At 43.6% G+C, this 26,928-nt stretch overlaps 1 protein-coding gene across 1 annotated transcript in view; it reads left to right on the top strand.

Moving 5' to 3' along the window:
* LOC124788309 (15-hydroxyprostaglandin dehydrogenase [NAD(+)]-like) overlaps nt 1-26,661 on the top strand; it is a 91,422-nt gene extending 64,761 nt beyond the window's left edge. The window contains exons 5-7 of the mRNA XM_047255544.1: nt 4,953-5,126; nt 16,258-16,415; nt 26,476-26,661. Of these exons, the coding sequence (XP_047111500.1) occupies nt 4,953-5,126; nt 16,258-16,415; nt 26,476-26,593 (450 nt within the window). The 3' untranslated portion in view covers nt 26,594-26,661. The remainder of the gene's footprint in view (nt 1-4,952; nt 5,127-16,257; nt 16,416-26,475) is intronic.
* The last annotated feature ends 267 nt before the right edge of the window (nt 26,662-26,928 follow it).

Raw genomic sequence — 26,928 nt, 5'->3', positions numbered from 1 at the left:
CCCCTACAACTGCATTCCAGTCGACCATGACTATTAGATTTTCGTCCCCCTTTACATACTGCATTACCCTTTCAATATCCTCATACACTTTCTCTATCTGTTCATCTTCAGCTTGCGACGTCGGCGTGTATACCTGTGCTATCGTTGTCGGTGTTGGTCTGCTGTCGATTCTGATTAGAACAACCCTGTCACGGAAATGTTCACAGTAACACACCCTCTGCCCTACCTTCCCATTCATAACGAATCCGACACCTGTTATACCATTTTCTGCTGCTGTTGATATTACCCGATACTCATCTGACCAGAAATCCTTGTCTTCCTTCCACTTCACTTCACTGACCCCTACTATATCTAGATTGAGCCTTTGCATTTCCCTTTTCAGATTTTCTAGTTTCCCTACCACGTTCAAGCTTCTGACATTTCACGCCCCGACTCGTAGAATGTTATCCTTTCGTTGATTATTCAATCTTTTTCTCATGGTAACCTCCCCCTTGGCAGTCCCCTCCCGGACATCCGAATTACAACACTAGAATTCGTTCTTCAGTTCTACAACACTTTCGCGGTAACCCAACAACCCCGTGGCAAATCGTAAAGCTCTTATTTGAATCCTTGCTATCTCTTGAATTAATCGAATTGGCAAGCGTTGCAGAAAATTCTAAGGCTTGCTAGCAATCAGAATTCAGTACGCAACACTCGCAGATAGACGAACATTACCCAAAAGTTTGTCAAACAAGGTTTTTGTGGACGGGCTCCTTCGTGCGATCACTGTGCTTCCTTACGGTTCTTCCCGAGGCGGCATTTGCGTTTACAGCGACTAACTTGTGTAGCCGGTCTGTCTTAAATCATTCAAGACAGAAATCACATTTACATCTAAATCCATACTCTGAAAATCACTACGAACGATATGGCAGAGGGTATCGTGCATTGCATCACGTTTCCTTCGGGTATGGAGCGCAGGAAGAATACATGCTTAACTGCGTTGCAAATAGCCTAACCCTCTCTTTGCAGCCCCTCCGCAGGTAAATTTAGTTTCTTTTTCTTTCGTAATATTAATCAAATGAGCTGTATACTTTTCTGTATTGTTTAATGTATGCAAATATTTATACGCTATCTGCTGATGACCAAGAATATCATGTTCTATGCTAGTAACGTATTGGTGCCAGACTTGCTGCCGGGCTCTGTTCATTACCCGTTTAGTGTCATCCCTGATCTGTTTATAGATTTGTTTATTTTCCCCGGTAGGCTTTGGAAGATACTTCTTATATGCTGTTTATTTTTCTTGTATTGCTTCGGCAATTTCTATTGATCACGTTTTTAATCCACGCCTTCGACGATGTTTCTCTTTCTTTCTAAATTATTCATCTGTTGCTTATTTGTTGCGTTTTCATTATTTGTCCATTCTTCTACAATTGTCTGGCAGGTGGCTAATTGTTCTAATTCTTTTCTTAATACATTCTGATACAGGCCCTTAATACTTACATTCTCAAGTCAATACCCTTTACAGACGTATTCTTGCTTCTGCTTTGTAAAAGCTTTCTTCCGCTTCCGTTTGACATATCACAAGATAGTGACCAGTCCTGTTATCCAAACTTCTGCATAGTCTTGTATCTTTTACTTTACATTGTATCATTATCTGTACTAATAATGAAATTGTAAAACCGTTCGTATTTCCAAAACTACTAGAAGAACTTTCGTGGGGTTGTAGGAATATATAGCATTAGTTGTTATTTTTGAAAATTGTTGTCTTCCTCAAGACCCAGTACATGGAACTTCCAGGGTATTCCAGTCATATATGTACATATCACAAAGAACTACTGTAGTAACTGGAATACGCACAAGTTTTTCGGACAGTGTGTGTTCATCGCACACGTAGCAGCAATAGAAACGATTTTCGTGTGGTTTTCACAGGTAGAGTCAGCGTGGGTTGAGGCAACGTATAGACTTTATTTCATCAAAATTGGATCACAGAAGAAACATGTCTTATTTTTAAGTTTTATAAATGCAATACTACGCCGCTAAACTGATTTCTATGAAATTTGGCATGGTCAACACAGGGACAGTAAATGTTTGTGGACGATGCTGGGTTGTCGTCCGCTGATGTCTGATATGTGCTCCACTGGAGTAAATCTGATGATCGAGCAGGCAAAGGCAACATGTCGTAGAGCATTCTGGGTTATAACGGCGGTATGTGGGTGAGCATTGTCCTGTTGGAAAGCATCCCCTCGAATGCTGTTGATGATGGTAACACAACACGCAAAATCAGCAGATTGGCGTACAAATCTGCAGGTAGGATGTGTGAGATAACCACAAGAGTGCTCCAGCTGTCAGACGAAATCGCACCCCAGACCGTAACACCAGGTGTGGATCCAGTGTGTCTAGCATGTAGACAGATTGGTTGCAGGCCCTCAACTGGCCTCTGATCAACACACGACCATCACTGGGACCGAGGCAGAACCAGCTTTCATCAGAAAACACATCATACCTCCACCCTGACTTCCAATGAACCCTCGCGAGATACCACGCAAATGACGGTGGTGTGGGGTCTGTGGAATGCACGCTACAGGACTTCTGGTAGGACTCTGTCCCAGAAGTAACCGTTTGTAACAGTTCGTTGTGTCTCTCTGGATCTTGATATTGCTGCTGCAGAAGCAGTACGATACGTCTGAGCCACAAGCTGAACACGATGGTGTTACCTCTCGTTAGTGGCCATATGAAGCCCGGTCTTTATGTGACCGTACATTCTCGTGACAACCGCCGCAGCAACCTGTGCAAGAGTTACATTCCTGCCAAGTCTTTCAGCAGCATCGCAAAGGAACAGTCATTTCTCGTAGCTTTATTACACAACCTCGTTCCAACTGTGTGTGGTGTTGACAATGGCTAGTTTGTTGCCTTAAAGGCACTGTGTCTAATATCAACTCCCAAGTCCAATCCCAAAGCTAACTATCGTTCAGAACCGTTGCAGTGCGTATTTAAAGCAAACCTTATTTTCATCCTCATAGTGGCGCTATGGCGCCACTCTCATGCCACTGACGAGAAATTTGAATGGACATCATCTTTCAGACGCCCACAGACTTTCGTTTAGGTCGCAGAACTCCTTCTTGGAGTTGCGAATTTTATTCGTCAGTGTATATGCGACAGTAAATCGGTCACGATTTCGCTTCTAAAATGCTGAACCGATTTTTATGAAATTTTCTATGGATAAATCTTGAACCCTGAGCAAAAACATAGGCTACATAAAAAAAAAATAAATAAATGAAAATTCGACGTTTAAAAGGGTGATTTGGGGGATGAAACTCTTTTTTTACATCACTGAATGACCTTACAACATGTTAAAATGTTATTAAATTTGTTGCCTACTGTACACACTGTATAATGTATAGAGCTAGTTCAATATTCAATATCACACTGCATGGATGAGCGCGCCTGCACACGTCCGTCTGCATGCACCGTTCGTCAGCAGCGGTGTATGCCTGCCACTCCGTCGTGTGTTCGGGTGGTTGGAGGGGATGTAGCGTCCGCATACATTTTTGCGATTTCTGTTAACGTCCGCATTTTTTGGTTTTGGGAATGAAGATCTTTTGATTTTTGTTTTCAACAATTTGTGTACTTTTTACTACGGTCATTGAATTGCATCATTTGTTATTAGCTTAAATTCGATCTGTTACACTCACAAAATCGAAAATAGCGATTTGTATTGCATACAAATTATGTATCTTTTACCTTCGACCATAGGTAGTATCTATGGTCAAAGCATAGCTGTGATTGTCTACGTGCTGTTTGTTTTCGTATGACACACGTGTTTTTAGCGAACTTGTTGATCATCCAGCTGCATCTTTACTTTCCGTATTCATCTTTTTGGGTAAGTTTCGTGAATTTCAAAATATAGCTTATGGCACAGAATTGTAGTTAAGTTTTGTAAGTGAAGACTATTTCATGGTTTAGCTGAACAGTACGTTTTGATCATTCTTTGTTTAACGTTCGTTTAAGATAATTTCTCATCGTGCCTAAGAGGAAGTGTGCATTTACGGATAAACTCCGAGAAAAATATCCGAGGATGTTTCGAGTACCTGAATATGTGGGTGGAACCATTTTCTGAATTTTTTTGTTTTAAGTGGCTCGATTTTTCAGATGTATCGTGGTCTGACGTGGAAGCATCAGTCAAATTTTTGTTGAATAAATATATTAAAGTTGACGATGAAAAGTGCTGTGATCAGTTTTACAGTTTAAAAAAATTCATAGCCACATATGATGGAAAATCAGAACCGGCCCTTAAAAAGTGGTGCAAGTACGTTGAGTCGTGTAGCAGTGAGGAACAGTTTAGCGAGTTAATTAAAATTGCACAATTCTTCTTCGCGTTGCCAGCGCATAATGCTGTGGGGAGACGTTGTTTCCTTAATAGAGACACAATGGACAAAGGAGAGAAATAGACTCACTATTGACACTGTAAAGGGGACTGCAATGGTGAAATTTAATTTTAGAAATTTGAATTGCAAGAACTTTTTTAAATATCTGTATCAAGAGAAGGAACTTTTAAAAAAGATTCAGTCACATGAAAAATATGTAGGTGCGTGAGAAGTGTATAATGTTTTTATTTTTTTTCTTATGTAATAAGTTTAAGAAATAGAAAGTGTCCTCTTTTTTCATCGTAAAATGTGGAAAAAATGTCCTCTTTTTGGCATTCCGAAATCTGGTAAGCCTACTTACTCAGCATCACTCAACATAACAAAACGACTGATATACGAGTGTATCTGGGAGTAACAGATAGTAGCAAATATTTGTGACTGTCCTTGGATTAGTTCTGTGGGAATTGACAGGTATGGTGGATGATGATTTTATAGGTACCCTGTCTAAGATTCTAGGGTAGAGTTGTTCCGATATTGCTTGAGTGTTTTAGAATGACGGAAGTTACCCTGTGCTGTTGAACACGTTTGGTGCTTTGTGTGTTCCTACAGAAGGGCGTGGTGTACGGCATCCTGCTGGCGCACAAGTACATGGGCAAGCAGAACGGGGGCGCTGGCGGCCTGGTGGTCAACGTGTCGTCCGTGGCGGGCCTCGACCCCGTCCCCCAAATGGCCATCTACTGCGGCACCAAGCACGCCGTGTGTGCCATGACGCGCTCCTACGGGGTGAGTACCGCTCCTGGTGCCGTTACCTGCAGCATTTCTAATGTCCAGCATATGTGCAAGTTGTGGGTGTGAGTAGTTTTGACATTTACTTTGCAAGAATTGAACCATCTCAAAGGCACCGCTATGAAATTTCATGTTATTGGTATGTATACTCAGCATATCTTACTCAAACATTTTACAATTAAGGTGACCATGTTTTCCAGACCAGAATTTGGGACACACTAAAAAAATTGATACTGCAAAAAGTAAAATCAGATTTAATTAAACACAATAAACCGGACCTCAGGAAGAACAATGAGTCATCTCAAAATATATACTATAAAACTTATAATGAAATAGTATAAGAGTCCTTTAAATTGCAAATAACTAATTTGCCAGTAAATGCCATTATAGTCTACACAACATTAATATGGACACGTAGCCCCGTTTTCGTCTAATGTGAGACCTGTTATCTGGTAATTATTACTTAAACCTTTGAAGTGTATCACTTGTCACTTTTCTCAATTATGATCGTACATGTAACACCTTTGATACTTTTACAGCCCATGTTTATTTACTGTAATATTATACGCATTCGATTAGTACTCAAGTTAAAATAAGAAACTGAAAAAGAAGTTGAAATTGTTCTAGTAGAAAAACACGAAATGCAAAATTGTAATTTCTGAAAAGTAATATAATAACGAAACTGTAATAGGTACAATTCAAGGAACACAGTTTACAAAAACATAAAACCATAAATGGGATTATATAATGTATGAATAATTTTCGCTGAGAAAAGGGATTCAATGTGAACTTTCTTTATAGCAGAAAAGACCATTTTTTTCTTGTACGCTGTAACACAGGAAATTTCATAATATTTACTACAACTGTAATCGTCAAAACAGTTTCTCTTCCTTTAGACATGCATACGTGAGCTACAGACATTGTAATGTAAGATACGGACATTGCACAAACACTGACATTGTAATAATCAATGATTATTAACAATTATATTCTACTTACCCTGTATGTGAAAAATTTCACAACTCAGAATGTGCCGCTCTTCATGACTGACTGATGCACACCTGCCAGTAGCAAAGCTAAAGTTCCACTGCTCTTACTGCGGCCCATCACCAGGTAGCCTACAACAAAGCAGACACATATACTCTGAAGTGGACAAAGTGTCACATAGAGATGAGACGTTTTTCGTGCACATTGGGGCACTTCACTCGTATTTTTCTCTGAAAGAAACTAAAAATTGATGTTTTTGACTTGTATCAATTTTCTGGATGCGAAATGCAAAATATCACTTAAATCTGTTACCAAAATTACATTGATTTACATTTTGTTAGAGCCTCCTAAGATTGTCTCGGTGAAGGACCACTTGCACTTCCTTGAACTCATTCTTGCCGGGAAGTATGCTGGCTGATGAAGAACAACTAAACTCAACAGTTACAAGTCAGAGCAGAGTCTCACAGGTATCCCATTTTAATTTGTTATTCTTTACTACTAACTTTGATCACACCACATTTTGGAGACAGTCACCACATCTCCTACTAAATGTTCTTGCAAAATACACAACTGGCCATTAAAATTGCTACACCACGAAGATGACGTGCTACAGATGCGAAATTTAACCGACAGGAAGAAGATGCTGTGATCCGCAAATGATTAGCATTTCAGAGAATTCACACAACGTTTGCGCCGCTGGCGTGCTGACATGTGGTAAGTTTCCAACCGATTTCTCATACACAAACATCAGTTGATCGGCGTTGCCTGGTGAAACATTGTTGTGATGCCTCGCGTATGGAGGAGATATGCGTACCATCAAGTTTCCGACTTTGATAGAGGTCGGATTGTAGCCCATCGCGATTGGGGTTTATCGTATCGCGACATTGCTGCTCGCGTTGGTCGACATACAATGACTGTTAGCGGAATATGGAATCGGTGGGTTCAGGAGGGTAATACGAAACGCCGTGCTGGATCCCAACGGCCTCATATCCCTAGCAGTCGAGATGACAGGCATCTTATCCGCATGGCTGTAATGGATCGTGCAGCCACGTCTCGATCCCTGAGTCAACAGATACTCTGAACCATCTGCACGAACAGTGCGTTTGCAGCAGCATGGACTATCAGCTCGGAGATCATGGCTGCGGTTATCCTTGACGCTGCATCGCAGACAGGAGCGCCTGCGATGGTGTACTCAACGACGAACCTGGGTGCACGAATGGCAAAACGTCATTTTTTCGGATGAAGCCAGGTTATGTTTACAGCATCATGATCGTCGCATCCGTGTTTGGCGACATCGCGGTGAACGCACATTGGAAGCGTGTATTCGTCATCGCCGTACTGGCGTATCACCCGGCGTGATGGTATGGGGTGCCATTGGTTACACGTCTCGGTCATCTCTTTTTCGCATTGACAGCACTTTGAACAGTGGATGTTGCATTTCGGATGTGTTACGACCCGTGGCTCTACCCTTCATTCGATCCCTGCGAAACACTACATTTCAGCAGGATAGTGCACGACCGCATGTCGCAGGTCCTGTATGGGCCTTTCTGGATACGGAAGATGTTCGACTGCTGCCCTGGCCAGCACATTCTCCAGATGTCTCACCAACTGAAAACGTCTGGTCAATGGTGGCCGAGGAACTGGCTCGTCACAATACGCCAGTCACTACTCTCTATGAAGTGTGGTATCGTGTTGAAGCTGCATGGGCTGCTGTACCTGTACACGCCATCCAAGCTCTGTTTGACGGAATGCCCTGGCGTATCAAGGCCGTTATTACGGCCAGAGGTGGTTGTTCTGGGTACTGATTTTTTCAGGATCTATGCGCCCAAACTGCATGAAAATGTAATCACATGTCAGTTCTAGTATAGCAGTCATCTGCATTTCTTCTTGGTGTAGCAATTTTAATGGCTAGTAGTGTAATATCATTGTACAACACACAGTTCAGGAGATAGGCTATGGCCCAGTGCCGGAGTCAGACTGGGCTCTTCTCGAAAACTTAAACCAATGCAATACAGCGTAACACTGTGTAGCATACTGTATAACCCGGTGTAATTGGGAGCGTGCAGGTGTCATGGGACACGCGGCCTATGGATAGTTTCTTTGATAAATAATAAATACATCTTCCGTCTCGGGCACGAAACCCACCATGGTTTAAATTTTGGTTAGTAATCAGGATTGGCGACGGAAAACTTGCGGCACAAGACTTGACCCCTCATTCTGTCAACGGCCTTGTCAATGAGGCGGGAGGAACAGACAGTGTTTCAGGGCACTCTCATGTCCTTGGCGAGGGAAGCTGCCGCTGAAAGCGGAGAATCAGCAATGATCAGCGACATGAGGCTGCTGAAGGCAACGGAAGCCACTGCATTAATGGCACACAGCGTGCATCCACAGGACACGTGGCCTGTAACTGAAAAAGTGTCATGATGATCTCTCCATTGGCAAAAGATTCCAGAATAGTCCCCCATTCGCATCTCCGGGAGGGAACCGTCAAGGGGGAGGTGACCACGAGAAAAAGATTGAATAAGCAATAAAAGGATAATGTTTTACGAGTCGGGGCGTGGAATGTCAGAAGCTTGAACGTGGTAGGAAAGCTAGAAAGTCTGAAAAGGAAAATGCAAAAGCTCAATCTAGATATAGTAAAGGTCAGTGAAGTGAAATGGAAAGAAGATAAGGATTTGTCGTTAGATGATCAACAGCAGCAGAAAGTGGTATAACGGGAGTAGGATTTGTTATGAATAGGAAGCCAGGGCAGAGAGTGTGTTATTGTGAACAGTTCAGTGATAGGATGGCTCTCATCAGAATCGACAGCAAACCAATACCGACAACGATAGCTCAGGTATAAATACCGACGTCACAAGCTAAAGATGAAGAGATAGCGAAAGTGTATGAGGATATTGAAAAGGCAATGCAGTATGTAAAGGAATATGAAAATCTAATAGTTATGAGGGACTGGAATGCAGTTGTAGGGGAAGGACTAGAAGAAAAGGTTTACAGGAGAATATAGGCTTGGGACAAGGAATGAAAGGCGAGAAAGACTAATTGAGTTCTGTAATAAATTTCACCTAGTAATAGCGAATACTCCGTTCAAGAATCACAAGAGGAGGAGGTATACTTCTAAAAGGCAAGGTGATACGGGAAGATTTCAGTTACATCAATGTCAGACCGAGATTCCTAAATCAGATACGGGATTGTAAGGCGTATCCAGGAGCAGATATAGACTCAGATCACAATGTAGTAGTGATGGAGATTAGGCTGAAGCTTAAGAGATTAGTCAGGTAGAATTAATACACAAAGAAGTGGGATATGGAAGTACTAAGGAACGACGAAATACGCTTAAAGATCACTAAGACTATTGATACAGCAATAAGGAATAGCTCAGTAGGCAGTACAGTTGAAGAGGAATGGACATCTATATAAAGGGCGATCACAGAAGTTGGAAAGAAAAACATACGTATAAAAAAGGTAGCTGCGAAGAAGCCATGGGTAACAGAAAATACTTCAGTTGGTTTACGAAAGGAGGAAGTACGAAAATGTTACGGGAAACTCAGGAATACAGAAATACTAGTCGTTGAGGAATGAAATAAATAGGAAGTGCAGGGAAGCTAAGACGAAATGGCTGCATGAAAAATGTGAAGAAATCGAAAAAGAAATGATTGTCGGGAGGGCTGACTCAGCGTATAGGAAAGCCAAAACAACCTTCTGTGAAATTAAGAGCAAAGGTTGTAACATTAAGAATGCAATTCCATTATTAAATGCAGAGTAAATCGAAGTAAGACGAAAATAATGAGAAGTAGCGGAAATGAGAATAGCGAGAAACTTAACATCAGGATTGATGATCACGAAGTAGATGAAGTTAAGGAAGTCTAATACCTAGGCAGCAAAACAACCAGTGACGCACAGAGTAAGGAGTACATCAAAAGCAGACTAGCAGTGCAAAAAGGGCATTCCTGGCCAAGAGAGGTCTACTAGTATCAAACACAGGCCTTAATCTCAGGAACAAATTCTGAGAACGTACGTCTGGAACACAGAATTGTGTGCTAGTGAAACATGGACTGTGGGAAAACCGGAACAGAAGAGAATCAAAGCATTTGAGATGTGGTGCTACAGACGAATGTTGAAAAGTAGGTGGACTGATAAGGTAAGGAATGAGGAGGTTCTGCGCAGAATTGGAGAGAAAAGTAATACGTGGAAAAAAAATGACAAGGAGAAGGGGCGGGATGATAGCACATCTGTTAAGACATCTGGGAATTACTTCCATGGTACTAGAGGGAGCTGTAGAGGATAAAAATTGTAGAGGAAGACAGAGATTGGAATACATCCAGCAAATAACTGAGGACGTAGTTTGCAAGTGCTACTCGAGATGGAGAGGTTGCCACAGGAGAGGAATTTGTGCCGGGCCGCATAAGACCAGTCAGAAGACCTGAGGGCTCAAAAGAATCCGTTTGTCAAAAAGTTTTAGTTTTGTCAACATAACCAAAACTAATAAGAAAACTGTTGCCCCTAACCATCGCCGTATCCGCGCGCAGTTTTTCACTCCCAGGACGTAAACTCGGGCAGAAGCTAGAATTAGTGTGAAACAAGGCTCTTCCAACCAAATGACTTTCTTCCATTCCTCCAAAGCTCACATATTATGGTTTGGGCATCAAGTTACGGGCATTTTCATCACTGATGAGTGGTTATTATTTACAGCCCTTGACGCCGAGATTATCAGAAGATAATATCGAGTTGAATCTGTTGATGTCCGCTGACTGATAACAATTCTCTGGAAATGTTATACAATATAACTTGTGAGCGATCTGCTCTGTTTTGTAAATTGGTTTGCAGAAACTATACCTTATAATAAACAGAGTAAAAAGCCGTGTAAATGTTTTTAAAAATGCATGTTAACTTCGCTGTATTCAATTTTACACATTCATTCCGACCGGATTCGGTTTGCAACCAGTATCGGAGGAAAAGCAAGAACCAATACGACTATTACATTTTATATATCGTGCTACAGACGAATGCCATACCAGATGGCATGTTATGATACACAGTAACAGTTATCTGTGAAATATTGCGACTCATTCTACTGTGATACAGAGATTGAGCGTCAAGGTCATCTATAAACACGAGTACACTTGTGAATAAAGTGTGGTCAGCAACGTAAGTACTGAAGTTTGAATTGATTGCGCAAAGTAATTTTTCATAAAACTGTAGTAGTGAATACCAAGCTTTTCCAACCGCTATCCGAATGGCTTTCCCAATGGGGTTATGTAGCAATCTGAATACATCAGTCAGTGGTACGCACTCATTGTGAATCTAATGCTGCCAGTAGCAGGGCGGAAAGCTCCCTGATTTCCGGTGTAAACATTATGAGCGGAAGATTGCCTCCCAGGCGGTGAATGTACTATTGGGCTGCGAACTCTTGCAATAAACTAATTTCCTCACCAAATATTGACAGTGGAAGTTATGCAGCTTCTACCAGTAAGGCGTTCGTAGTAGCAGCTCACTTTTCTCCTAGGCATATCTGCAGGCGTCGGAATTGTACCACGTCTAGTTTATGAAGCATGTTTAGCAGTGTAGTGTTGTAAGGAACATCCATAATTGATGACGGAGTCGCCTAGGCGTTTGTTCATCATCAAGTTAATGTAAGGGTCTGCTTCCCACCGAGATCCAGCTACAGATTTAATCGCCTTAATGCTGTCTACCGAATGTCCCTTCGAGCCATTAGAGAGGAGCGGTCGTTATAGAGAGGTCGGTGCAAAGTATGGGAACCCTGCACACTGCTAGAAACTCATGCTTCAGAAGACAGGTAGATAGCAGTATGTGTGCAGATATTGTGATCATTGGTACCTTAGGATATACCCACTTCAGCGTGTTACCTGCTTTTTCTCAGATTTAATAGTCTTCTCGCAAACACGTTATGTAATTTAGCACGTGATGTTTTATGCACACTCTTAACTGCACTGCGGAATACACCTGTCAGTATAGACTAAAAACTAACCGTTTTGCGATCACATGTCAATGCTTCAACAACTGACCTACTGGTCCAGGGAAAATAAGCATTAATGGTTTGCTGTTGCCATACACACTTGGAGGTACTAACCAACCTAAAAGTATACTACTCTTCAGATGAAGTAAATAGTTAAGGAATGTTGTTCACTATACTGTCCTCAGTCATCAGTAAAGGTATCCCTAATACCGTGTATATGCAGATGTTAGCCAAGCCTCTAGGTTGCGCTGTTGCATTTGACTACGAACAGCACCTTCTTTGCAATGCTCTGAACACATTGCAAGTGTCAGTGGTGGCCATGCAGCGCTGTATGTAGTTGTGATTGCGTTATGTCTGAGCTGAGTGAATTCGAACGTGGACAAATTGTTTTTGTTCATATGTGGGATCCTTCTGTAAGCACTGGAGCCGAAATGTTTGGTGTTTCAAGAGGCGCTTATCGATTTATACCACATACAGGGAAGGCTTAACATATGGTCTACAAAGTCACAGCGCTAACGAAAGAGTATATTGAGTGATCGTGACGGACCGTCATTGAAGAGGAACAGGGGCGGTGGCAAGTGGGGAGGGCTATGGGGGTTACAGCCCTCCCCCCCCACCCCACCCCACCCCAATGGAGTATCACATTACACTGGATAAAATGACTTCAGGAACCAGTGAATATATTACTTCAACAGATTCAATCATTTTTTAATAATTATGTAGCAATATAGTTTGCAACGTATTTCAAACACATTTTAGCAAAATAATAAGAGCGGCAAATAGCTTTCTATCTAAACCAATAATTATCATCGAACCTAAAATGGGCGTCTCATAGTTATTATGATTCATTATTAGACATTGGATGTATATTAATGTACGACTACCACTTACAAAAATCAAGAAAGCTGAGTACGTTCCTTTATGAATTCTATCTCTTGCATAATAATAACAAATGAAATCTTCCCTTTGAAATTAATTCTCTTTCTCAATATTAATAAGTGCAATCTTCGCATACAAATTTAAATGCTGCTTATTAAAAGTGATTTGCTGATTATTTCGACGAAACTTAGAATGTGTCGTCGTCGTGGCCCTCAGTCGTTACCTACAATAGCCCAAAACTGTTCCTTACCTTTTTTACTGTTGCTGGATCGCCATCTGACTGCTACGTCGAACTGCGACACGAATATACTTACTCTGTTTTACTATACTCTATTAGCTGCTGATGGACTGTCATAAGTGGCTGTATTTATTAGCAAAGCTGACGTTATTCTTTAATAGCAAAGCTGACGTTATTCTTTAATTAATTTGACTGAAGTTACGTAATTCATAGTTAAACTTTTTCTTGACTACAATAAAATTTTGCAAAGTTTTTCGTTGATGGTTTTTGGGAGGGATTATAATCAGTAATGCAGTATTTCTGGAAAAAATTAATTATATTCTGGAAATGATTCTTCAAATATTTACTGTTGGTAATGAAATGATTTTACAAACGTTCAAATGGGACTTACTTTTTAAAATAATCTTACAAATAGCATTGCGCAAACATACCTTCAGTACTCTTGAGTTTCTTAAAAAAAATAATTCAATAATGTTAGTTCCTCTTATGATAATAGTTAGCTGATGTCTCTGTACATCCGTTTATAATCTCTTGTAAACATAGCTGGTGGCTGGCAGGCACACCGCTCCTCTCAACCTCTCGCTTCAGATCTGCTACCGACTCTCTTCACATTTCGCTTACTACTGACTTCCTACGAACGCGGCCTCTCCTGCCAACAGTGCTTTCTAGTGCAGACAATCCCTGCTACCATTACAAAATGTATCAACGCGCGGTCTTTCCCGCTCTTTTCTTAAAATGTATCCATACGCGGTCTCTCCCGCCTTTTTTAAAATTATATCAATGTGCGGTCTCTCCCGCCAACAATACTTTGGTGCAGACATTCCCTGCTACCACAATTATTTCCAAAATGACGAATATTAATTATTCCTACTTAATCCTATTAACACAATACAAACATCTCTCATAAATTGTGGTTTGACAATAGAAATATATACGTCTTACACCGTTAATACGAAAACGTGGTGCGAAAGTCGTAATATCTGGACTATGGGGCAATGGAAGAAAGCCGTTTGGTCGAATGAGTCTTGCTTCACACTGTTTCCAACTTCTGGTCGAGTTTACGTCCGGAGAGCGATACATGGCGCAGATTCGGTGATGATTTGGGCAGCACTATCGTGGTATTCCGTGGTTGCCCTGGAGCGTCGCGTTATTGCCAAGAACTGTGTGAGCATTTTGCCTGTACAGGTCCATCCCATCGTACAACGTTTGTTGCCAGTAGCGGTTGTGTGATCCAAGACGACAAGGCCCCTGTTCAAACAGCTCACATTGTCTAGGACTGGTCTTGTGAGCACAAGGATGAATTATGACATCTTTCCTAGCCATGACCATCACTAGATCTCATTATTATTCAGCCTTTGTGGTCTAGTTTGGAGAGTAACATGCGTGATACCTGTCCACCTCTGGTATACGACTCTCTTGAAAACTATCCAGAACCTGTGTTTATCCAATCTGAGACGACTGGATGCTATTTTTTATAGGTGTGGTAATACACTATTGGCCAATAAAATTGCTACACCACGAAGGTAACGTCCAATAGACGCGAAATTTAACCGACAGGAAGAAGATGCTGTGATATTCAAATGATTAGCTTTTCAGAGGATTCACACAAGGTTGGCACCGGTGGCGACACCTACAACGTGCTGACATGACGAAAGTTTCCAACCGATTTCTCATACACAAACAGCAGTAGACCGGCGTTGCCTGGTGAAACGTTGTTGTGATGCCTCGTGTAAGGAGGAGAAATGCGTACCATCAAGTTTCCGACTTTGATAAAGGTCGGATTGTAGCCTATCGCGATTGCAGTTTATCGCATCGCGACATTGCTGCTCGCGTTGGTCGAGATCCACTGACCGTTAGCAGAATATGGAATCGGTGGGCTCAGGAGGGTAATACGGAACGCCGTGCTGGATCCCAACGGCCTCGTATCACTAGCAGTCGAGATGACAGGCATCTTATCCGCATGGCTGTAACGGATCGGGCTGCCACGTCTCGATCCCTGAGTCAACAGATGGGGACGTTTGCAAGACAACAACCATCTGCACGAACAGTTCGACGACGTTTGCAGCAGCATGGACTATCAGCTCGGAGACCATGACTGCGGTTACCCTGGACGCTGCATCACAGACAGGGGCGCCTGCGATGGTGCACGAATGGCAAAACGTCATTTTTTTCGGATGAAGCCAGGTTCTGTTTGCAGCATCATGATGGTCGCATCCGTGTTTGGCGAAATCGCGGTGAACGCACATTGGAAGCGTGTATTCGTCACCGCCATACTGGCGTGATGATGGTATGGGGTGCCATTGGTTACCCGTCTAGGTCACCTCTCGTTCGCATTGATGGCTCTCTAAACATTGGACGTTACATTTCAGACGTGTTACGACCCGTGGCTCTACCGTTCATTCGATCCCTGCGAAACCCTACATTTCAGCAGGATAATGCACAACCGCATGTTACAAGTCCTGTACAGGTCTTTCTGGATACAGAAAATGTTCGACTGCTGCCCTGGCCGGCACATTCTCCAGATCTCTCACCAATTGAAAACGTCTGGTGAAGGGTGGCCGAGCAACTGGCTCATCACAGTAGGCCAGTCACTACTCATGATGGAGAGTGGTACGGCGTTGAAAGTGCATGGGCAGCTGTACCTGTACACGCCATCCAAGCTCTGTTTGACTCAATGCCCAGGCGCATCAAGGCCGTTATTACGGCTAGAGGCGGTTGTTCTGGGTACTGATTTTTCAGGATCTATGCACCCGAATTGCGTGAAAATGTAATCACATGTTAGTTCTAGTATAATATATTTGTCCAATAATATATTTGTCCCGTTTATCATCTGCATTTCTTCTTGGTGTAGCAGTTTTAATGGCCAGTAGTGTATGTTGTGTTTTGGAGTTCCCATAATTTCCCCCCACTCCCCGCCCCCCGCAAGTTGTTTCGTGAGCTGGCATTTTTATAGTGCGCCCTGACCCAAGATTCTGACATATCACCATTGACACAGTGCCCGACTACACAGGAGGTGGGCCTGTGACGTGTCGTGTCGTGTTGTGTTCCAGGACGAGCTGCACGTGAATGAGACTGGCGTGAGGATGGTGGCGCTGTGCCCGGGGCCTACGGACACTCCGCTTGGGAGAGACGCCGTCCAGCACTGCCTACACGACTACGCCCGGCAGTCGATGATCGACGTGACATCCTCCTACGGAGGCCTCTGCACGCACGTACCATTTTCTTCTTCAATTTTACTTGCGTTTAGTGTACTGACCTGCAGCCAGTACCATGCAACATTTATACAAAGTCTGATGGCTTGAACAAACGTACCGTTTGATCAAAAAGTCAGTATAAATTTGAAAATGTAATAAATCACGGGATAATGTAGATAGAGAGGTAAAAATTGACACACATGCTTGGAATGTCATGGGGTTTTATTAGAAAAAAAATGTGGCGCTGGACAGCAAAACGTCAGTGACTGCGGATGACAATCGTGTATAAAAGGAGCTGTAATGAGAGAGAGAATCAGATGCGCCAGCAGTCGCAGCATGTTGACGTTACCTGAAAAGGCGCTTATAATGAAGGTGTCTTATCAGAATGGGGAATGTGCTAGTTCAGCGTTACGATCCTATCGCCATAGGAAGGGGATTCGAACGGGTAAAGGTCCGTTGACAAATGCAGCTGTGGCGAGAATGATTTCGAAGTTCGAAGCCACGGGTTGTTTAGACGATAGACCCCGTAGTGGCCGACCGAGCACAAGACGTAATGCTGCTGAGACAGTTCAGGAAAAAATGGAGACTGTAGCGGGTTCGTCCATGCACGACGAAGTTAGCGCTCGTGCAGTCGCACGTCGCACCGGCATTCCATACACTATTGTCTGGTTTTCATTGACCCTCCGATGCTATGCGTACAAAATTCATCGGCATCATGAACTGTTCAGATGGTTCAAATGGCTCTGAGCACTATGGGACTCAACTGCTGTGGTCATCAGACCCCTAGAACTTAGAACTACTTAAACCTATCTAACCTAAGGACATCACACACATCCATGCCCGAGGCAGGATTCGAACCTGCGACCGTAGCGGTCGTGCGGTTCCAGACTGTACCGCCTTCAACCGCTCGGCCACTACGGCCGGCATCATGAACTCTTACCTGGCGATTTAGTGAAGCGAAGGGCATTTGCAGTGTGGGCGTTTCAAAAGATGGCGGAAGATGACGATTGGTTGAGTAACGTGTTCTGGACCGACGAAGCTCATTTCACGCTCGGAGGGTCTGTCAACGCCCACAACTGCAGAATTTGGGCTACTGAAAATCCTAGAACTGTCGTGGAAACTCCGTTGCACGACGAGAAAGTCACGGTATGGGTTGGATTTACCATGTCTACCGTTATCGGGTCTTTTTTCTTCGAGGAAATACGTGATTCTTGTTTTGTAATTGCTACCGTGACGGGTGAGAGGTACGCCGATGTGTTACAGATCGCATAATCCCCAACCTGGCTGACAAACACCTGCTGGAACGTACGATGTTTATGCAGGATGCCGCTCCACCCCATATTGCTAGACCCATGAAAGATCTCTTGCGCGCGTCGTTTGGTGGTGATCGTGTGCTCAGCCGCCACTTTCGTCATGCTTGGCCTCCCAGGTCCCCAGACCTCAGTCCGTGCGATTATTGGCTTTGGGGTTACCTGAAGTTGCAAGTGTATCGTGATCGACCGACATCTCTAGGGATGCTGAAAGACAACATCCGACGCCAATGCCTCACCATAACTCCGGACATGCTTTACAGTGCTGTTCACAACATTATTCCTCGACTACAGCTATTGTTGAGGAATGATGGTGGACATATTGAGCATTGCCTGTAAAGAACATCATCTTTGCTTTGTCTTACTTTGTTATGCTTATTATTGCTATTCTGATCAGATGAAGCACCATCTGTCAGTCATTATTTGAACTTTTGTATTTTTTTTTGTTCTAATAAAACCCCATGTCATTCCAAGCATGTGTGTCAATTTGTACTTCTCTATCTACATTATTCCGTGATTAATTCAGTTTTCAGATTTATACTGACTTTTTGATCAAATGGTTCAAATGGCTCTGAGAACTATAGGACTTAACATCTGAGGTCATCAGTCCCCTAGAACTTAGAACTACTTAAACCTAACTAACCTAAGGACATCACACACATCCATGCCCGAGGCAGGATTCGAACCTGCTACCGTAGAGATCGCGCGGTTCCAGACTGAAGCGCCTAGAACCGCTCGGCCAGACTTTTTGATCACCCGGTATGTTAGTACACACAACGTACGTGTTGATTTGGTCTTAAGTCCGGCTGGTTTGGTGCAGCTCTCCACGCTAGTTTATCCGCGGGAAGCCTTTTCATCCCTGAATAACTACTGCTACCGACATCCACGTCAATCTATTTTTTCTTCTTCTTCGTTGGTTCTACAGTCCTTGAAGAACCTTGGCCTCCTGTACTACCCGCCTCCATTATTCTCCGTCCATCGCCTTCCTTCTCCAATTTCTTATTCCCATCACCTTTAGATCTTCTTCCCTCTCGTCCAGCCACCTTTGTTGGATCTACCTCTTCTCCGTCTTCCGTCAGGTTTTCCCATGAAAACTTTCTTGACACTCCGAATTTCTAGCATTCTCTTTACATGTACTGCACGATTTATTCGTCCCTGCTTTATTTTAACAAAAATATCCACCTATCTAAAAAGTGTTTGTGGTTCTACATTTGTCCTTACTCTCCAGTCATTTTCCTCTCTCACTGCTCCGACAATCCTTCTCAGTATCTTTCTTTCCCATCTCAACAACCAGTTCTCCTCGTTTACTGTCAATACCCAGACTTCTGATCCATACATTACTATAGGTCTTAATATGGTCGTGTACATTTTGATTCCTACTAAAATTCCTGGAATTAAATACATTCTGCAAGGCAAAATAGCAACGATTTTCACTCGCTATCCTTTCTTGAATTTCTACTGCTACTTTATTGTCCTCCGTTATTACAGAACTTAATATTTAAATGTTCTCAGTCTTTCATATTCTTTCCCATTCATTACTATTGAATTCTTTTGTCCGTTTATATTGGGTTCCCCCATCACCATATACTTTGCTTTGTTTATGTTTACTTCTAAACCTACTTCTCTTGCTGCTTCCTCTAACGTATCATAGTTCCCCTTTAGTGCCCTTTACACTCCTTGCCATTAATGCTACGTCGCCTGCATATGCTACCACTTGAACTTGCCGATTAAGTATTGTTCGTCCTGAGTTTATCAGCATTTGCCGCATCTCCTTTTCTAAAACTAAATTAAATAGCATTGTAGAGATCACATCTCCCTATCGTAGCCCCCTCTGTGCTTGGAATTCATCAGACAGTTCTTGCTCTATTCTTACTTTACACACTGTTGCTTTAATTGTCATTTCTGTTAAATTGACCAGTTTTAGTGGGATTCTAAATTCTTTCATGATCTGTATAATTTTCTTCCTGTGTAGACTGCCGTACGCTTGCTTAAAATCAATGTACAACTGATGTAGTTGCTTGTCATACTCGTAAAACTTCTCTAGCACTTGTCTTAATAAAAATATCTGATCCATCGTTGGATCTGCTCCTCCTAAATCCGGCCTGATAGTACGCCAATATCCTTTCTATCATTCCTTCAAGTATGGAGGCTACAATTTTACTAAATATCTTATATGTTACATTCAAGAGAGTGATTCCACGATAATTGCTACATTCTGACTTGTCCCCTTTTTTATGTAACGGGCCGATAATTCCCATGTTCAAATCCTTAGGCATTCTTCAATCTATTTACTGTATACAAACTTCGGTCTCCCTCTACAGTTGTTCACCTTCGCCCATTCCTCCACTTCACATCACACGATGACTACTCATCTTGCGACAGGGCTATAAAACACTGTCCATGCTGTACAAACCTGCGTACCATACTGTCCCTCGGTCACTGATGGGAAGGCTCCTTCGTGCTAGACACCAGATAACGCCCACGCCCGGGTTCCCGGGTTCGATTCCCGGCGGGGTCAGGGATTTTCTCTGCCTCGTGATGGCTGGGTGTTGTGTGCTGTCCTTAGGTTAGTTAGGTTTAAGTAGTTCTAAGTTCTAGGGGACTTATGACCACAGCAGTTGAGTCCCATAGTGCTCAGAGCCATTTGAACCATTTTTGAACCAGATAACGAGGCACTGTGGGATTCATGGGAATGACTGCCTTCTGGAGATGAGTATTGTTGATTTTAACGTTTTACGCCAAGGATGCAGCGGGTCTCCACACTGGCTCCTACCGACACCCAGAATTATTTTTAGCTTGACGAATTTTGAGAAGGATTACACTCGAGATTTTTTTACCGTTTTAGATTGTCATCGCGGTTTTAAAGCTCTGTACACCGAAGGTTTCTAACAAGGGAACTCCCTTACCTGTTCAGTTGTTTTTCCCGACCGTGCCTGTAAGATCCGCCGTCCCCATAACAACACTGTATTTCAACAAACAATCCTGCTGGAGGAACATCCGCAACTGAACATTATAGCAGAGGTCGAAAATACCGCTTCAGACGTAAAGTTGTTTTTATTTTTCAGTAGTTAAAACGCGACCGGTTTCGGGTTCTTGCAGACCCATCGTCCGGTATTATACTGAAAATAAACAAGAGACCGGAGCTAGTAATAGTTTTTACAAGCAGTAGCACATACACTCCTGGAAATTGAAATAAGAACACCGTGAATGCATTGTCCCAGGAAGGGGAAACTTTATTGACACATTCCTGGGGTCAGATACATCACATGATCACACTGACAGAACCACAGGCACATAGACACAGGCAACAGAGCATGCACAATGTCGGCACTAGTACAGTGTATATCCACCTTTCGCAGCAATGCAGGCTGCTATTCTCCTATGGAGACGATCGTAGAGATGCTGGATGTAGTCCTGTGGAACGGCTTGCCATGCCATTTCCACCTGGCGCCTCAGTTGGACCAGCGTTCGTGCTGGACGTGCAGACCGCGTGAGACGACGCTTCACCCAGTCCCAAACATCCTCAATGGGGGACAGATCCGGAGATCTTGCTGGCCAGGGTAGTTGACTTACACCTTCTAGAGCACGTTGGGTGGCACGGGATACATGCGGACGTGCATTGTCCTGTTGGAACAGCAAGTTCCCTTGCCGGTCTAGGAATGGTAGAACGATGGGTTCGATGACGGTTTGGATGCACCGTGCACTATTCAGTGTCCCCTCGACGATCACCAGTGGTGTACGGCCAATGTAGGAGATCGCTCCCTACACCATGATGCCGGGTGTTGGCCCTGTGTGCCTCGGTCGTATGCAGTCCTGATTGTGGCGCTCACCTGCACGGCGCCAAACACGCATACGACCATCATTGGCACCAAGGCAGAAGCGACTCTCATCGCTGAAGACGACACGTCTCCATTCGTCCCTCCATTCACGCCTGTCGCGACACCACTGGAGGCGGGCTGCACGATGTTGGGGCGTGAGCGGAAGACGGCCTAACGGTGTGCGGGACCGTAGCCCAGCTTCATGGAGACGGTTGCGAATGGTCCTCGCCGATACCCCAGGAGCAACAGTGTCCCTAATTTGCTGGGAAGTGGCGGTGCGGTCCCCTACGGCACTGCGTAGGATCCTACGGTCTTGGCGTGCATCCGTGCGTCGCTGCGGTCCGGTCCCAGGTCGACGGGCACGTGCACCTTCCGCCGACCACTGGCGACAACATCGATGTACTGTGGAGACCTCACGCCCCACGTGTTGAGCAATTCGGCGGTACGTCCACCCGGCCTCCCGCATGCCCACTATACGCCCTCGCTCAAAGTCCGTCAACTGCACATACGGTTCACGTCCACGCTGTCGCGGCATGCTACCAGTGTTAAAGACTGCGATGGAGCTCCGTATGCCACGGCAAACTGGCTGACACTGACGGCGGCGGTGCACAAATGCTGCGCAGCTAGCGCCATTCGACGGCCAACACCGCGGTTCCTGGTGTGTCCGCTGTGCCGTGCGTGTGATCATTGCTTGTACAGCCCTCTCGCAGTGTCCGGAGCAAGTATGGTGGGTCTGACACACCGGTGTCAATGTGTTCTTTTTTCCATTTCCAGGAGTGTATCTGTATATAAAACAGAAAAGAAGTTACATATAACATTTTATAAAACAAGGGTCGGGTTGGGTGCGGCAGAATATAAGTCAATGGCAAAGCGACACCAGAAAATACTACGGACGACTGCCTGGGTTTAGAAATATCACTGGCGAGAGCAGAGCACGGAGTAGAGTACACGAAGGGGGAAGCAAGCTGGTAAACCAGAGTGGCAAAAGTACTGCCATCTGTTGACGGGTAGAAGAACGCGCGGCCATCTAGCCCGGCCGTTCACAATTTGAGTTACTGGTCTACGTTTATAAAAATTACATAGAAAGTTATGTGAAGCGCGTTAAAAGTACGTTATGAGTCGTAAGGAACATATTGAATAGGGCCAGTACGGAACTGTATTAAAACTATCTGGAAGCCGGCGACATTAAATTTATGTGTAAACCTTAAAACGCAATGAAAATTTTTGCCTTTCCGCGAGCAAAACGCTCAATTTATGTTTAGCGAGGATACATACAGCGACGAGGAATAACTTACCACAGTCATGAGTTGAAGGAACATACACATGTCCCACTCCTACTAAAAAGCATCTCGCTACTGGGTAAAATGGAACTGAATAAAATGGAAAGTAGCAAATCCTTACAGTGTACACTGTCAGAAACTACTGTACCAGTTAATAACTAGCTTCACTAGCACTAAAGGGACACATTAAAAGTAAGAGCAATTCTAAACTTGCTAACTTAAAGGTGACGACTCAGTGAGGCTTACATAAGATAAGAGTTGAAATAAAATTTATATTATGAAAGATAGGAAAATTTTAATTTAATGAGGACAGAGATAATGACGCACAATAATGCGCCGTAGTCATAGGATAAAAACTTGAAAATATATAAACTTCTATTAAAAGAGGACATTTCACAGCTATGTAAAATAAACTGGGTGGACCTTGCGATCCTCACTATGGGAGATAGGCATGTGCTGTATAGTGACAGTGAGTGATGATGATGATGATGATGATGATGATGATGATGTCTCATACTCCGAGGAGCGTAGGGGACGATGCGGGATACCCGCACCGCCGATTAGGCAAGGTCCTAGCAGAAGTGGTTTGGCGTTGCCTTCCTCCGACCGCAATGGGGAACGATGATGAAGACAACACAACAACACCCAGTCATCTCGAGGCAGGGAAAATCCCTGACCCCGCCGGGAATCGAACCCTTTCGCGGGAAGCGAGAACGCTACCGCAAGACCACGAGCTGCGAACATGCCGAATAGTAGCTAAGCCTAATTAAGGGCCACCAAAGCAATGGCGTAAACACTGGCCCAGTTAAGAAGTATAAATGTGTAACACTCCAGAATCAGAAACGAGAAGTAGAAGCAAATGAGTCTGGACGCTGCTTCAAAAAGAAAAGTTATTCAGCAGGGCTGCGTGCTTAATCGAAGTTTGCTCATTCATAATGCCCGATGGATCATGGTTTTCGGAGCCCCAAATCCTGACACTGTGCCAATTCACATGTCCACAAATGTAGATCATTACTTCATCTGGAAACAGGAACTTTTCCAGGTAGTCATTGTCAGCGTCTATAGGGGCTAGCCTGGAAAACGCGAATGCATACCGCAGAGGACGAGCGTTCCGCTGTAATGTTTGGAGCATTTGCATTTTGTGTGCAAGAACAAGAAGTCCTAACTGCTTTTGTAACACTTAATGCCAATTGATCGTTCTTTCTACAATTCGCATGAAGTACGACGTTTTGAGTTCTGACGGGGGGGGGGGGGGGGAGGAAAGGGGGGAGGAGGGGGCGCTGTGTGGAAATGAAGTTTGTCCTCTATTGACACGTTGACACCTGCGTGAGACACAGGGGAGGCCCACTTCGAGGAAGATGTTGAACGCGGCCTGTCTCTTTATTGCTTTTTAACCACCACATAATGGTTGTTGCTACCGTTTGTGTCTTCCCACACTGGCGTTGATCATTCCGCAGTATCGTTCCCACAGACTTGGATTCAGCGTATGACACGACACTTTGGGCCATATCCAGGTGTGTCTCTTGTTTGATGGAGTCCAAGTCAAATGTGCGAGAGATGGTACAGGAAAAGAAACTTTGTGTGATCTTAGGCTTTCCCGGCGAATTAACTGTTTGTACTGTTCTCGGGTCTCCAACAGGGTGCAGTCGTTTTCAAATCACGATATTTCAACAGCGTTCCTTGCCGTTCTCTTCAGGTGATACCTGCACGTATCACCTGAAGATGACGGCAAGGAACGCTGTCGAAATATCGTGGTTTCAAAACGACTGAACCCGGTTGGAGACCCCAGAACAGTACAAAGAAAAGAAACTTTGGTAGCTGCTAAAAAAATCACGTTTCTCTATTTTTAAAAGTTTCCCCAAGTTATGATTTATTTAAGATGGTAATCGGACTTTACGGACACCCTGTATAACATGTAGGAGAGTGAAGAGGGAACAATAAGAAGGCCAACAGGGAAGCGGTTGGTTTGAAAAGTGTGTACGGTGGCATCGCTGCCTTCCGTCCCTTACCGTTCAACCTGTATATTGATGAAGGAATGACGGAAATGAATGACAAGATCATCTATCACATTCAAGTTGAAACACGAGTGACGGGAGACCACCGATAACATTCACTGAAGGTGTGGAAGACTTATAGGATCTGTTGATCGGGATGAAGAGTCTACTGAGCACAGAATATGTCGTGACAGGAGACTAAAGAAAGATGAAACTAATGAGGAATAACAGCAACATGAGTGGCGATAAACCTGACGTCAGAACTGTGGACCGCGTTGTGCATGCATTTAGGAACTCTGATACTTTGAAAGCAAAATAGTAAAAGTAAACAATGATTAACGTACGTGGGGGACTGGTTTCAGTACACGGACTATCACCTTTTTGTTTTGTACTAAAATAGGAACTAATTTTACTTCATTAATTTATTTTCTTTAGTTTTTTTAAAACTAATCAGCGTATAGATGTGTCAACAGTAAGACCACATCCTGTTAATTACTGATGCGCATGAAGATGGCAGGTCTCCAATCTCCAAATTTAACCTGATGTGCCCTAACCAGAAACTCTTGCCCAAAAATTATATGAATAAGATAGGTAATAAATTGTTACAAAAGCTAGAAAGCCAGGTGCTGTGCTGTGGTTCGTGGTCGTATTTGTCCATTATATACAGGGTGTCACAAAAAGGTACGGCCAAACTTTCAGGAAACATTCCTCACACACAAATAAAGAAAAGATGTTATGTGGACATGTGTCCGGAAACGCTTAATTTCCATATTAGAGGTCATTTTAGTTTCGTCAGTATGTTCTTCCACCTACGCTCAATGGAGCACGTTATCACTATTTCATACGGGATACTCTACTTGTGCTGCTGGAACATGTGCCTTTAGAGGTACGACACAACATGTGGTTCATGCACGATGGAGCTCCTGCACATTTCAGTCGAAGTGTTCGTACGCTTCTCAACAACAAATTCGGTGACCGATGCATTGGTAGAGGCAGACCAATTCCATGGCCTCCACGCTCTCCTGACCTCAACCCTCTTGACTTTTATTTATGGGGGCATTTGAAAGCTCTTGTCTACGCAACCCCAGTACCAAATGTAGAGACTCTTCGTGCTCGTATTGTGGACGGCTGTGATACAATACGACATTCTCCAAGGCTGCATCAGCGCATCAGGGATTCCATGCGACGGAGGGTGGATGCATGTATCCTCGCTAACGGAGGACATTTTGAACATTTCCTGTAACAAAGTGTTTGAAGTCACGCTGGTACATTCTGTTGCTGTGTGTTTCCATTCCATGATTAACGTGATTTGAAGAGAAGTAATAAAATGAGCTCTAACATGGAAAGTAAGCGTTTCCGGACACATGTCCACATAACATATTTTCTTTCCTTGTGTGCGAGGAATGTTTCCTGAAAGGTTGGCTATACCTTTTTGTAACACCCTGTATAGTGATTTTGTCACTTCGCTGGAGCACATACTTAACCTTGCCTTGTTGCTGTTTATGGCTCCTCCACTTCTGAAGCATACTCCACAGGAATAAAATGATTCCACTTGTAATTATCAGCCAATACTTAATTACATGTTGATGTTGGAATTACAGATTTTGTTACTTATTACGCTGCATTCTTTTTGAACAATTTAATGACGTGTGTGTGTGTGTTCTCTTTGCAGGCCTGATTTCATCGCCGAGGGGCTGATGACTGTCATCCAAGAGGGCAAGTCGGGCTCCGTCTGGGTGGCCAACAACAAGATCATCAAGGAGATAGTCTACCAGCGGCTCGTCCAATAAGGACTGTTCTACATGTCATTTTGTACACGTCACTTTACCATGAATAAAGTATAGGTGATTTGAGTGAAGACTCATGCAGCAATAAAAGTTACTCTCTGAAGTTGCCACCCACTGGACTTACCCGCTGCTCTGGCACATCTGGCTCCTCGAGACCATGTGAGAATTGTTTCCTAGAATGAGAAACGTTGTCTGAGGTTAAACTCATTCACAAAGGTTATCCTGTCGAGTGCACAATCTTTTGCAGCAGTTCCCAATGTCCATAAAACTCTTCTTGGCTATAGACTGCGACTTGTTGTGAAATAATGTTTAAGAGTTTTAATCCCTATTTCAAGTGA

Source organism: Schistocerca piceifrons, chromosome 3, assembly GCF_021461385.2.
Source record: "Schistocerca piceifrons isolate TAMUIC-IGC-003096 chromosome 3, iqSchPice1.1, whole genome shotgun sequence".
Taxonomy (NCBI): Eukaryota; Metazoa; Arthropoda; class Insecta; order Orthoptera; family Acrididae; genus Schistocerca; species Schistocerca piceifrons.
The sequence above is the reverse complement of the archived record's forward strand: the minus strand, read 5'-3'. Positions and strand labels throughout refer to the sequence as shown.